Genomic DNA, 13,706 nt, shown 5'->3' with positions numbered 1-13,706 from the left:
TTCCTATTTGGGTGGAATATTCTATAGATGTCTGTTAAGTCCATGTGATTCATTACCTCCATTAATTCTCTTATTTCTCTGTTAGGTTTCTGTCTAATTGACCTGTCCATTGGTGAGAGAGGAGTGTTAAAGTCTCCTACTATTAATGTGTGCGGTTTGATTGCTGCCTTGAGTTTTAGCAATGTTTCTTTTACGTACGTGGGTGCTTTTATATTAGGGGCATAGATATTCAGGATTGAGACTTCATCCTGATGAATTGTTCCTGTTATGAGTAGAAAATGTCCCTCTTCATCTCTTCTGATATATTTAAGTTTGAAGTCAACTTTGTTAGAAATTAGTATGGCCACACCAGCTTGTTTCTTAGGTCCATTTACTTGATAAGCCTTATCCCAACCCTTTACTCTGAGTAGGTGTCTGTCTTTGTGGTTGAGGTGTGTTTCTTGTAAACAGCAGAATGTTGGATCCTGTTTTCGTATCCAATCTCTTAGTCTGTGCCGTTTTATAGGTGAGTTGAGTCCATTGACATTAAGTGATATTAATGACCAGTGGTTGTTAACTCCGGTCATTTTTTTAGTAGTAAATTTTGTGTGTTTCCCTTCTTCGAGTTGCGCTGGTGAAGGGTCTCTAGTTGTCTGAGATATTGTGGTCAATGTTGGACTCCTTGGTTAGTGATTTTCCTTCTATTACTTTCTGTAAGGCTGGATATGTGGCTACGTATTGACGGCTACCGGCCGTCACCATCCCAAGCACTCACCTTTACACTCACCGCCGTCTTACGATCTCACGAGACACGGTGTCAGAAGGGTTCACAGCACGTGGGAGTGCGGAGCCCCCCACATCACGCGTTCTCTGTGCTCCCAGACACCACTCACGTGTGACAGTGCCGCCATGCCCTAAGAGACACGGCTGGAGTGTTGGGTGGGACGTCCTGCCTCTCAGGATGTAGACGTGTGATGGGAAAGACTTTGCAGTGTTCTGCCCTGGTGACAATAGGGGAGCAGAAAAGAGTTGGGCATTTATAGGTTATGCAGCTATCCACTGTATGCCTGAAAATTCCCCAAATAAGAAGGTAAACAACGCTGATAGAAATCAAAGGATACAAAACGAAATAGAAATGTTCAGTAAAGACAGAGCAAGGGGACAGTCTCAGGTTAAGAAGAGGAATGCTGGGAATATCCTCGTGTCCCTGGACCTCACCGGGGCACCGCGCACTTCTCTGTAATTATCATTAAGGAAAACATCAGTCTGGACGAGCAAGGCCAAATGATGTTAATATGATTGTTCTACTTAGGTCTGCAGAGGTGGGTGGTGGCCTGGGGTCCTGTTTCCACTGAGGTTTCACTGCACATCTTGGGTGAAATGATAAAACCTCTTTGGGGTGCAGTCTCCTCTCCTATACATTAAACGTATCGGTCCTTTTCACCAATCTGCTTTGTGGATCCAAGTGTCCCGACCCTAAGAGCTAGGTGGGGAGAAGGTACGTTCTGATGCTGTAAGACATTGTCGAAGGAGCTGGCTACATCTACTCTGGAATGATCTGCACCTCTGCATTTTGTGGGGTACAGGTTTTTGAAGTATTACCTAATGATTCTCTGAATTTCCTCAGTGTCTGTTGTTATGTCCCCCTTTTCATTTCTGATTTTGTTAATTTGGATATTCTCTCTCTGCCTTTTGTTTAGTTTGGATAAGCGTTTGTCTATCTTGTGGATTTTCTCAATGAACCAGCTCTTTGTTTTATTATTTCCTTGTATTGTTCTCTCTGTTTCTATTTTATTGATTTTAGCCCTCGGTTTGATTATTTCCTATTGTCTACTCCTCCTGGATGAGTTTGCTTTACTTTTTGATCTAGAGCTTTTGTGTGTGCTATTAAGTCACTAGTGTGAGATTTCCTCAAATTCTTTATGTAGGCACTTAGTGCTATGAACTTTTCTCTTAGCACTGCTTTCATAGTGTCCCATGAGTTTGGATAGGTTGTGTTTTCATTGAATCACAGGAAATCTTTAATTTCTTTCTTATTTCTTCCTTTACCCAGTGGTGATTCAGTTGAGTGTTGTTCTGTTTCCACAAGGTTGTAGGCTTTCTGTATTTTCTGTTGTTTTTGAATTGTAATTTTAAGCCATGATGACCCAATAAGATACAGAGGGTTATTTCAATGATTTTGTATCTATTGAGATTTGCTTTGTGCTGGCTACATCTTGATCAGAAGGCAACAGCAAGTGGACTGTCTGTCAGTCACACTGAGTGAAACTTGAGCAAAAGAGACCTCAAAATCTGCCCCACGGTGACAGACTTCCTTCAACAGGGCACACCTACTCTTTACAAGGCCACACCTTTCAGAGCTGGGGTGGCAGGCAGCCCATCACATCCACTCAGCCTTTATGCTTCTGGGATTCCAAACTCTGGCCCTCGGGCTTGTGTGTAAGAGTCTTAACCACCGAGCCATCTCCAGCCCTGCTTTTCTCATTTCTATTATTTACTACTAAACCTGTATTTGTTTTTATGTGACCTGTGTTCTGTCAATCTCTAGTTGAACCGCTATCTTAAAAGACACTGAATAACCTCTGACCTGCTTCTTTCACTAAGCAACAGTTTCTGAGCACCTGCCGTGAGCAACATCCCAGGCAAAGACTACAGATAAGGTCTCCTCTTAAGCTGATGTTCAATAGGGAAAAAGATAACCAGGCAGATAATAAATACTGTGACTCCAGCTATGAAAAGTGCTGTAGGAGGTGTGGAGAGAGGTGTTTGCAGGCATCTCCCGGTGACATTTCTGGTCCCGTGAAAGGGTCACCTATGAGCAGCCATGCCTAGAAAATCTCGTCAGGAAACCAGAAACGTACAGCTAATACATCTCTGTTTTGTATATTTCATCCTGTTCCACTCTAGGTCAGAGTCACAGACTTTCTGTGGAAAAATTATAATTTATGAATTCTTACTAAGAATGCAAATGTTTAGATTCGGTTGTTTCAGCAAATACCAGCAGAGGGAGCTCGTGGTTTAGTTTTGGCAAAGCTGAATGAAAGGGCTGTGGCCAGAGGAATCTTTAGGAAGCAGGCTCTGGCATAAGGAGGCGTGGCTGCCTCATCTGAGAAAGGAAGGCTCACCTGACTCATGGTGTGAGTGCCTGTGGCAGAATTCCCGTTAGTAAAGTTTTGTTTTGTTGGCCCAATAGATTATCTTAGAACAAACAGCCCAGTTCAAGGGTCCAAAGATTCATCTAGAAAGGCGATACCTGTTCCCTGTCCACCTCTCTCCTCAGGATGTCAACTTTCTTGAGCTGTCTTCTCTGGACCCTGAGTCATCACTGACTAAACTGAGATCCCTGCCGCTGGAGCTCACACAGCTGCTGGAGATCATTTACAGCTCAGTGGATGTCGAAAGCGCGCCTACGCCGTGAGGATCGGTTCATTGGCAAGATGAAGACGGAGAGGAATAATGAAACCCCAGCGTCAGGGCTATGCTGTGTGACTCAGCAACATTGAGACCTAGGAGCAGACGGCAACACTGATGGGCTGGTGTGTGCCTCTGTTGTCCACGGCAACACTGATGGGCTGGTGTGTGCGCCTCTGCTGTCCACGGCAACACTGATGGGCTGGTGTGTGCGCCTCTGTGATCTACGCCACTAACACCCTGAGAGAAGACATGTTGCCAAGAACGGGATAGTTACATGGAGAATGTCCTTGACGTTCACCTGGTTGCCTCAGTCTGCCCTCCTGCTCAATGGGGATAATAATACTTTTCAGCACTGATTAAGAAGTGCGTACCATAAAGATCAGTGTATAGACCTGTGTCAAGTGCTTTGGATTTCTGTGCATGGAGACGCTCCAGGATCCTGGCTGCCTGCGGCCTCCTTATCCTACAATTTAAGAAGTTGTGACTTCCTGGCAGGATTTCTGTTATATTGTTCTGTTGAGGGCTCTGTATGGTTCCCGGGGAGAGCATGGATGCTCATCACCATGCCTGTAGTGCAGAACCCACACTGGGTACCATGGTCTTTGGCAATCCTTTCCTAAAATTGATCCCACCACATCTCATGGTTGTTGTCTCAGCATCTGAACTCCCAGCTACTGCACAAGGCTATGCCTGATGCCATGTTCTCTGCCATGACTGTCACGGACTCTACAATCCTCTGGACAAGGAGTCCGAATTAAATGCTTTCCTTTATAAGTTGCCTTGGTCTTGATGTTTTATCATAACAACAGAAAAGTAACTAAGACACGGTGATATAAAACCCTTCACACACCGGCTCACGCTCATCCATTTATGCAGCTCTTATCTGCACTCCCCACCAGTCTCTTTTTATGCTCTGAACACCTGGCCAAACCATCTGTTACCCCCATGATCATTCTATCTGTGGGAAACCTGCATGTTCCAGAAGAAGGTGATAATCACATGCACTATCTAACTCTGTCCATTGAAATAATGTGTCCCTCACCAACTGCTAGAGAGACTGTCGAGCACACTTGCCATCCTGTCTGTACCTGCATCTGGTGCCAGCCAACCTGTGAACCAAGCTGCGTCTCTCTCCGTGCCCATCAAACCGTCAGTGGGATAGTCCACTCTGTTCCATCATGGAGTGTGAGCTGAGGTGTGAGCTGAGGGAGAGAGGATGACATGGGATGCCTGCTGGCTGGGGTCTACACTTGCCCATGTGCCTGCTTCCTCCTTCCGTTCCCACTTGTACTTTGCCCTGAATCACTGAAAAGTGATTTGCTCTAAGTTGTAAATGTTCTGTACACAAGACGTTTGTCATATATTTTCAAAAATTCTGTCTTATTCTGTGGGTTTCTCTCTCTCTTTCCTGTGCTGGAAATGAACCAAGGGCCCTGAACACACTAGACAAGCACTGCATCACCAATTATATCCTTAGCCCTTGTTTTGTTGGGACATGGTCTTACTATGTAGCCCAGGCTGGCCTTGGAATCTAGACCCTTCTTCCTCACCCTCCTGATTGGTGGGAATGCTGTTAGCACCTTTGAAGTTTTGATGAAGTTCATTTATCTCTCTCCTCCTGACCCCCGTGGTCCCAGGGACTCTTTAGATATGGGGCCCATGTCTGTCCTGATTAGGAAAATGGGGTGATTGCTCTCAGGGAGAAATGAAAAAAAAATGAATTTCCAGATCACAATAGGAAAGAAATCATTTATAAAATCACCATTCACTAGATAGTATAATTGTGTTGGTGTATACAAACCAAAAGTGAGCACAGCCTAGCTGTTGTATTTAACTGTACAGATCTGAGGGGCAGAATAATGAATGAATGAATGAATGAATGAACGAATGAACGAATGAACAAATGAATGAATGAAACCACTTCAGAGGAAACAATTTAATGTCTGTGCGATTTACAAGAAGATTTATAATTGCTTAGGTATGTCTGGAGCATCTTGAAGTGAAACTTCCAAATCAGCTTCATGAAAATCAGCTGTGGATGATTCCGGGCTGTGAAAATCTGGCTTTAATGGTTAGCATCTTCCAGCAGAGAGACCGCGAGGTGCATCCTGCAGACGGTGGACCCAGTCCCTCAGTTCGCATCTGACTCACACAGGGATGCTCCAGGGAACAAAGGACCCAGGCTCATCCCTTGGAATCTGGACAGAAAGAGCAAGTTTGGATGCTTATGAGTTAGAAACACGCTCCTGACGTAGGTTAAATATATAGGAGAAGTCGGTGAAGGTGAAAACCAGCAGAGGCAGTAGGGCCAATGAGAGAGCAGAGAACCACATCACGTGGTGTACGGAGGCATCCCGGGTAGGGCCAATGAGAGGTCAGAGAACCACATCACGTGATGTACAGAGGCGTCCTGGACAGGATCTAGCAGAGGGATGGAGAACTTTGCATCCCGTGTGGAAAGGGCGAAGAAAACGTGGAGTCGGTGGCTGTTTGTCCAGGGTGAGGCCCAGGATTCTATGCAGAGCCTGCACGGAAGCAGGGCGGGAGGGACAACCCCACAAGTAAAGGAAACTTGTCTTGTAGCTGGGGAGGGAACTGAGTGACGCGGCTTCCTTTACTATGAAATATCACAAATCATGCTGCTGTACAAACAGTGGAGAACCCTAGTGTGTGCTCAGCGTGGACGCTGCACTGGAGGGGTCTTTCCCTCACGCTGCCAGGGCCTGCGTGGGTGAGTGTGGACTATAGCTCAGTGACCTTGACTCCTGGCTGTGTCCCAGGCTCAAGCCACAGACCCTGAACTCCTAGGCCTCACTTGGTGGAAACATAAAACCGAGAGAACGAACCTTCTGGTCCCCTCAAGTGATAAGGGCCTGAGCACCCAGGAGACCAACCGAGGCCAGGCTGATGACACAATCAAAGGGCACAAGTTCAAGAGCTACTCCATCCAGCTCACGTGCCCTAAGGGGTTCCTGTCGTCTTTTCTTCCATGGAAAACCACAGCAGTGGGCTAAAGAAATGTGGCCTTGGAGCCAGGGGACAGAAATGAAGAATTTTATGATTTTTTTATCTCGAGTGCAACATACCATTTTTGTGAAGGTATCTTCACAGGCCATGCGGATCTTCTCTGGAGTCAGTGGACTTCTGAACCTCAGTGGCACAGAGATGCCTCTCTCCTGTCTTGCTGCGCTCACTGCATCATGGATGGCAAAAAACACCGAACAACCCAAGAAGACCCCAGACTCTCCTAGACCCTTGAGAGAAATGAGCCATGTAGGTTAGGACACAAAATGCCCCTCCCTCTCTGAATATAGTTTCATATGCATATATGTACACACATGTAGTATACACACACACACACACAAACATATATAAAACCTTCAGACTGCCATACATATATTGTTTTTGAAAAAGTAATTTACCCACTGACCTTAATATTTTTATATTTAGAATTCTAGCTTAAGAAAATGATTTCAAATGGAGCAAGCATATATAGAAATGAAGTTGATTATTGCAATATAAAAAGTCTAATGGGATCTGATAGTCCATGTTAGGCATATTGTAAATATTGCAACATGTCGTTAAGTTACTTTATAATTAAATGTTTACTCTGGGCTCCTTCTGTAGTGCCCTAAAGACCTCAAACACCAAGCAGACCAGCGTCTCCCCACCCTACAGACAGCAGAGAAACCCGGGCTCTGTCAGCGAGCACAGCTCACCTTAGAGGAATACAGGGTGTTGGAGTTCTCAGACGGCGGCAGGAAAGAGATGTGCATCTCTGTGGGGATGTCACAGATGGCCGGGATTTTGTACTGGTTTGGACCGCGGCTGTACAGAACGCCCTGAGGGGAGTAGCTCAGCTCCTCTATGGTGTAAAGCCCCATTCCTTGAACAAATGCGCCTTCCACCTGAGGGGAGAGAAGGAATGTATCCCAAGAGGCGACTTCCCAGGAGCATGTCTGCTGCCTGTGGCTTGCCTGACCTGGAGAACTGCAGTTCAAGGGACCTTCCAGGGCATCTCGGAGAGTGTCCCCAGGACCCCATCCACAGCCATTTCTGTATGTCCCATTCAGTGCTAGACTCCAAGTCAGAGGCCTTGGGTTTTAGCTTAGCCATTGGAATGGTAACTCTGGGTGAGTCCGCACAGGCCTGTGCACAAACCGTCATGTCTTCCTCCAATGGGGCAGACGGAACCCTTCACGGACCCCGACTACCAGGGTAAGGTCCCCAGGGGACCGGCAGGGGATGTTTCCTCTTCAGACCTCACTGCACTTTCTGCCCCACCCCCGCAACAGGAAACAAGAACAAACAGTTACACGTACCTGGCCTATGTCCAGGGCTGGGTTTATGCTGTGGCCAACATCCATCACAATGTCTGTTCTGATGGTCTACAAAAATAAATATTTAATGCAGGTAACACAGAGAGAAGAAGCTGAGAAATGCCTTCTTCCAGGTATGGGGTCAAGTCTTTCTTTGGACCTATCATGTTATTTTCATGATAAAGAAGCAACCAAATTTTCATTGTGTAACCACGTTTGTTATCTAAAACCTTTGTTTTTGTGATAGGGTCGCATGTAGCCCATGCTGGCTTTAAATGTCGCCAAGGATGTTGTTCAGCTTCTGATTCTCCTGTGTCTACCTCCCCATTGGTTGAAGACATGCACCACCATGCATGGCTTATGTGATATTGAAGATTTAACCCGAGGTCTCGGACATCCTAGGCAAATGCTCCACCCACTGAGCTCTTCCCACCCTCCATTCTGCATGGCTTTAAAAAAAAAAAAAAAAAAACAGATTTATTTATTTATTTTTGTGGGGGGTTGGGTACTTGCCTCCATGCCTGTGAAGGGAATCTAGCTAGGTCCATCTTGGCGGGTGTAGCTCCCACTGGCCTTGTCCTTCTCTCCCTTTCTCTCTGCCTTGCTAAAAACCATCAGATTACATTCCCAAAGACAGCCATCAAGGTCTGATCACTAATATGGCCGCTTCCTCCTCCTGAGGTTATCAATGTTCAGCTAACAAACTACTGAAGTCAAGCAATCAAAATTCTCCTTTGGCTCACCTAATTTACACCTCATCCTAACATGGGGTTTCACCTTCTCCCTTTATAAACCACCATTTTCCTCTGTGACATGTCTGTGTGACCTCTTTCCAGAGGCAGAACTTTGTCGTCTGAGACAAACACCCCTGCCTGGTCTCCCTTGTCCTCTGTCTCCTGTCTTTGTCTCTCATTCTCTGCCCTCTGTCCCTCTGGGGCAGATAAATCTCCACTGTGCTGCGAACTTGACCTAGGGGTCCTGAGCCGATATTTTTCCTTTCCTATTACAGTATGCGTGGCCACTCTGCTTGGTGACCACTGAGGCCAGAAGACTGTCATACCACCAGAAACTGGAGTTGCAGATGGTTGTAGGCCAGGATGTGAAAACTAGGAACAGAACCTGGATCCTCTGCAAGAGCAGTGAGTGCTCTTAACCACTGAACCATCTCTCCAGCCCCACACAATGCTCTTAGCCCCAAATGAAGTACTATTTGTTTTCCAAGGGGATAAAAAAGTTCATTTGCTTTGGATTAGCTTCAAGATGGCTGATGCAAGAGACTAAATTTAATCTATCACAACAAACAGTGAAACAACAAACACCAATATCTCTGTCCTTCAAAGGCCTCGTTGCAAAGCTCCATGGCTTCTATCCAAGCTAATCCATGGAGTCTACCCAGCTCGGTGACATCACCGGACCATGGATCAGGACAGGTCAGCAGAAAGATGTTCAAATTGCTTTCCACTGCTGTAGAATTTCCATTCTGTGGGTGGGGAAAAGAACAGGTCCGCCCTTAGGACTTGTGATCTGCTCACCTAAAAGTGCAGAAAAGAGTGGGCCCTGCCTGTGTGCTGGCAACACTTCCATCCCCCAACAAGTCTGTAGATTCTAGGTGTGAATGATGGTTTCCACCATGCTAACACACTCTGTTGATCGTTAAGGAGGAAAGAATGCACAATTGGGCAGTGGTGGTGCAGGTCTTTAATCCCAGCACTCTAGAGCAGAGGCAGGTGAATCTCTGTGAGTTCAAGGTCAGCCTGGTCTACAAAGCAAGTTCCAGTACAGCCAGGGTTCTTAGAAAGAGAAAATCTGTCTTGAAAAACCAAAAAAGAGAGAGAGAGAGAGACAGACACACACACACACACACAGAGAGAGAGAGAGAGAGAGAGAGAGAGAAAACAGCTCTTCTTATTTCCTGTAGAAAATTAGATAATTATCCAGAACACCTGACTCCATAAAAGTTCAGGTAATTACCTTTCTTTATCAAAAAACAATAAACTGAAAAGTTCTCTTTGATACCAGTTAGCTTGACTGCTCTTCTAGGTGACAAGTGGCCTCCACGGGAGATGAAGAGGGACCCTGTAGAGTCTAAGGTTAGTGAAGGTTCTTCTTTTAAAGACATGGACTATGACTCTCTGCCACTGTATTCTGACTGGACTGGGCTGCAGTAGCCTGCTTCCAAGAGAGTGCTTAAGGACCCGGGAAAGGTTTTGCGTGCACAGAGCTTGTTTGAGCTGCTGAGGCACTAACAATGGATACCCAGAAAGACGTCCAACCCCCAAAGCAGCAGCCGATGATATATATTTGTGGAGAGTGTCACACCGAAAATGAAATAAAGTCCAGAGATCCAATCAGATGCAGAGAATGTGGATACAGAATAATGTACAAGAAAAGGACTAAAAGATTGGTGGTTTTCGATGCTCGGTGAAAACGTGAAATTCAGGAGTGTCTTCGTCAAACATTTGCCCCACTGATGCTTCTCTGTGTAGCTTTACGACTACAGCCGAGTACCTATGGTTTCACTTTAGAAATGTGATTGTATTTTAATACTTGTATAAAGGAAGTTTTGGTTTAGCATAAACAAAAAAAGAGAGTGCTTAACAAACTCCTCCATTTGGTATTCACAGCCTGTGCATGGCCCTCTCACCAATCTTTGGCAAAGTCAGTCATTGAGACAACTTCATGTGGGGTTCCCCTCTCCACGCTGTGAATATGTGTTATTACCATTGGTTAATAAAGAATCTGCTTTGGGCCTGTGGCAGGGAAGAATATAGCCAGTCAGGAAATCTAAACAGAGATGGAGAGAAAGAAGGCAGGATCTGATAGACGCCATGTAGTTGGCAAAGGAGACAGACTCTCCCAGAACCTTACTGGTAAACCACGAGCCTGGTGGTAAAATACAAAATAACAGAAATGGGTTAATTTAAGATGTAAGAGTTAACTAAGAAGCCTGAGCTAATAGGCTGAGCAGTTTTTTAATTAATACAGTATGTGTGATTATTTCCAGTCTGGGCGGCCGGGAAACAAACGAGAGCCTGCTACTACAATAACAACTAGACCACAGCAGAGACAATGGCACATCACTCTGAAACAAGAGGAGAAAGAACTGTGGCTTCTGATTCAGGTATCTTCCATGTGTTTGTATTTCCAACTCTTTGGAGCTGATAAATCTTAAGGAAGTCAGCAGCTATGTCCTTGGGACACTAAGTGGACAAAGAGATCATTTAAGGAAAGCAGGCAGTTAGTTGACAGACACAGAGAACCACACGTCCCATTAACCACAGTGTGGTGGAGCTAAGAAGCAGAACCAGTGACTGTAGCCCTCACCAAAAGCATGACCATAGACTCAGGAGCAATCCTAGCTAGTGTTACCTGGATAAACCACATCGACCCAGATGCTTGGCCCTCAGAGTTGGTGTGAGCCAGTAGACATTTATTATTTCCAGTTGCTATTTGGGGGCAATTTGTTATACGGTAACAGGAAGCTAACATACAGATGTAGGTTCAAAATATGGGATATTTTTCAGGAAGGCTGTTTCACCAACATGAGAATGGCTGAGAAACAAGCCTCAAAGGAGGTCTTCTTATTGTGGAATATTAGTTTAAGATGTGTTAAATACATTTATTCATTTATGCTGTGAACTATTTGGTTAAAGATGTGTTGCATTTAGTTATTTTTTTGTTTTTGTTTTTCAAGACAGGGATTCACTGTAGCTTTGGTGCCTGTCCTGAAACTAGCTCTTGTAGACCAGGCTGACTTGGAACTGACAGAGATCCGCCTGCCTCTGCCTCCTGAGTGCTGGGATTAAAGGTGTGCACCACCACCTCCTGGCTGGTTACATTCTTTTCTGTTGCATTTGTTTAACTCTGAAAAGCTGTGTTGCTGTGCCTGATTGGTCTAATAAAGAGCTGAATGGCCAATAGCTAGGCAGGAGAAAGGATAGGTGGGGTGGTGGACAGAAAGAATAAATAGAAGGATAACTCTAGGGGAGAGGAGAACTGAGGAAAAAAAGAGAGGAGGGCTCCAGGAGATAGACAACCGGTCACATAGCTACACAGCCAGCCATGGAGTAAGAAAGAAAGAAATATAAATATAAAATAAAGAAAGGTAAAAAGCCCAGAGGTAAAATTTTGTTAAAGAGAAATGGGATAATTTAAGTTTAAAAAGCTGATTAGTAGCAAGCTGAACTAAGGCCGAGCATTCCTAGAAAGAGTAAGTCTCCATGTGTGTATTTGGGAGCTCGATGGTGGTCCCAAAAACAAAACAAACAAAACAAAAACAACTACAACTTCTGGTAGGCTGTCACACACATCACACACTGGCCTTCTGTCAATGGCGGTGCCTACCCTGAGCTACCAATACTGCAAATCTCTTCAGATTGTTCAAACGCACGCCAGGACATATCTTGGGAGTTCATACTGATGCAAGAGCTATCTCTGTAGGCAGCAAGGGAAAGGACCCGAGTTGCTGCTTGAGAACACCCTGGGGTTAAAAGAACAATGAAGGATGAAAACCAGCAAAATCTGCAGCCCCGAGTAAGAGGGCTTCTATCTGGGGATGAGATAACCAAGCAGAACAGACAGAGGAGTGGCAGGACCCAGGGTTGGGAAAGACAGGCTCTGCCTACTCTCCGGCCCTGTGCCCAAAGCCTTCGAGGGACACAGGTAAGGCACCTCTGTCCTTCCCCACGTCCTTCTGCCTAATGTCCCTGATTGTAACAGACAGACTTGTAAGGATGGCTTCTCACAAGAAACCTCCACCGGGAGACCATCCAGGCCCCTCCACAGTAGGGAGCTAAATGTTAGGAAAGGAAGGACTGCAGTCTACCTGGCAGGAAGAGGTTTAAGTCTCCACTGTGGTAGAGCTGCAAGCTGGTCATGGAGACATCAGTGAAGGGAACATGGCCTAGTTAACCCCGAGCAAGGCTCCTGTAATGCTGGCCATAGCAATGCAGATCAATGCTAGCAGGAAACCAGGGCCCCTAGAAAGCACATCTCAGAGATAGACGGAGGTGGGTGGGGCCTTCAACCACCCGAACTGGGTGGGTAGCACATGAATATCTGCCTGGCTGGGCTAGAGGGACATTCACAGTATGTGGGCCTTCCATTGGCTCAGTCTATGATGCTCCCAGAGAGCTAACCGTCTCATAGAGTTACCCAGACTCCCTCCAGTCTCTACCATGACCTGATCAAAACCCCTGACAAGGATGTCGAGGCTTTTTCCCTCCTGGAAACCCCTCCACTCTGAAGAGTCTCACTTTACTGTAATTCCCCACTTCACTGTAATTTTATTTGCAAAGCTTGCTTCTGCTTTGCACAACAGTCCATGTCTTTAATTTTCACTAGAATTGTGACATTTACCTCAGAGGCACCGCCCCAGGTCTGTCTGTGGTAACCGTGAGTGTCCAGCCATTCAAAGCTCAAGAAGCACGAGTGGGTCAATAAAGGTTCAATTACAGTAAAACAAGCAAAGGGACAAAACCCTGCACAAACACCGGGTTAGTTATTACTCTTCTGAGCTCCCACAAGGCCAAGACATAAGAAAAACCTAAACAGGTGTGTTCCCACCAAGTTTTCATTTGAGGGCAAAGGGATTCAGAGATTAGTTAGCACGAGAGAACTCTCAGTGTAGTGTGCGACAGCCACTCTAACCAGAGTCGTGCTTGAAGTGACAGTCCTTTGCCTCTGTCCCAAGTTCCCCAGAGAGATGCAATCTGCTCTAGAATCAAGACAAATCTGATATTCTAGCAGGGAGGCTCAATGAGGCGATACATAATTTCAAAGATAAGGCTGACTCTACTTTAAAAATATATGCTAACAAGATATAAATGAAAAGTTATGCATAACAATCTAAGAATATAGATACAAAATTTTGGAAATATCAAAGCTGGAGCTTGCTTCCTGGTAGGTTTGGGGGCAGATTATCACTGACCTAGTAGCTTAGTGAGATGACATTGTGAAGGCTACCCCAGTCCCATCTGATTTATCTGTGGTCAT

General features: G+C 45.5%; 2 protein-coding genes across 3 annotated transcripts in view; one reads left to right on the top strand and one right to left on the bottom strand.

Moving 5' to 3' along the window:
- Positions 1-5,301: 5,301 nt before the first annotated feature.
- Positions 5,302-13,706, bottom strand: part of LOC130866786 (aldehyde oxidase 1) — a 57,345-nt gene continuing 48,940 nt past the window's right edge. For both annotated transcript variants that reach the window (XM_057758367.1, XM_057758369.1), the window contains 4 exons: positions 7,716-7,781; positions 7,113-7,301; positions 6,480-6,647; positions 5,302-5,591 (listed from right to left, as the gene is read on the bottom strand). In XM_057758367.1, coding sequence (XP_057614350.1) covers positions 5,541-5,591; positions 6,480-6,647; positions 7,113-7,301; positions 7,716-7,781 — 474 coding nt within the window. In that variant the 3' untranslated portion in view covers positions 5,302-5,540. The remainder of the gene's footprint in view (positions 5,592-6,479; positions 6,648-7,112; positions 7,302-7,715; positions 7,782-13,706) is intronic.
- Positions 9,910-10,227, top strand: LOC130866787 (DNA-directed RNA polymerases I, II, and III subunit RPABC4). The gene has a single exon (XM_057758370.1). It carries the CDS (start codon positions 9,961-9,963, stop codon positions 10,135-10,137), a length of 177 nt encoding a protein of 58 aa, XP_057614353.1. The 5' UTR covers positions 9,910-9,960; the 3' UTR covers positions 10,138-10,227.

The sequence above is a fragment of the Chionomys nivalis genome, chromosome 26 (genome assembly GCF_950005125.1).
Source record: "Chionomys nivalis chromosome 26, mChiNiv1.1, whole genome shotgun sequence".
NCBI lineage: Eukaryota > Metazoa > Chordata > Mammalia > Rodentia > Cricetidae > Chionomys > Chionomys nivalis.
Note: the sequence above shows the minus strand (reverse complement) of the source record. Positions and strands in the feature narration are given on the sequence as shown.

Coding starts and splice junctions, on each gene's coding strand:
- LOC130866787 (XM_057758370.1), top strand. CDS start 9,961: ATGGATACCCAGAAAGACGTCCAACCCCCAAAGCAGCAGCCGATGATA.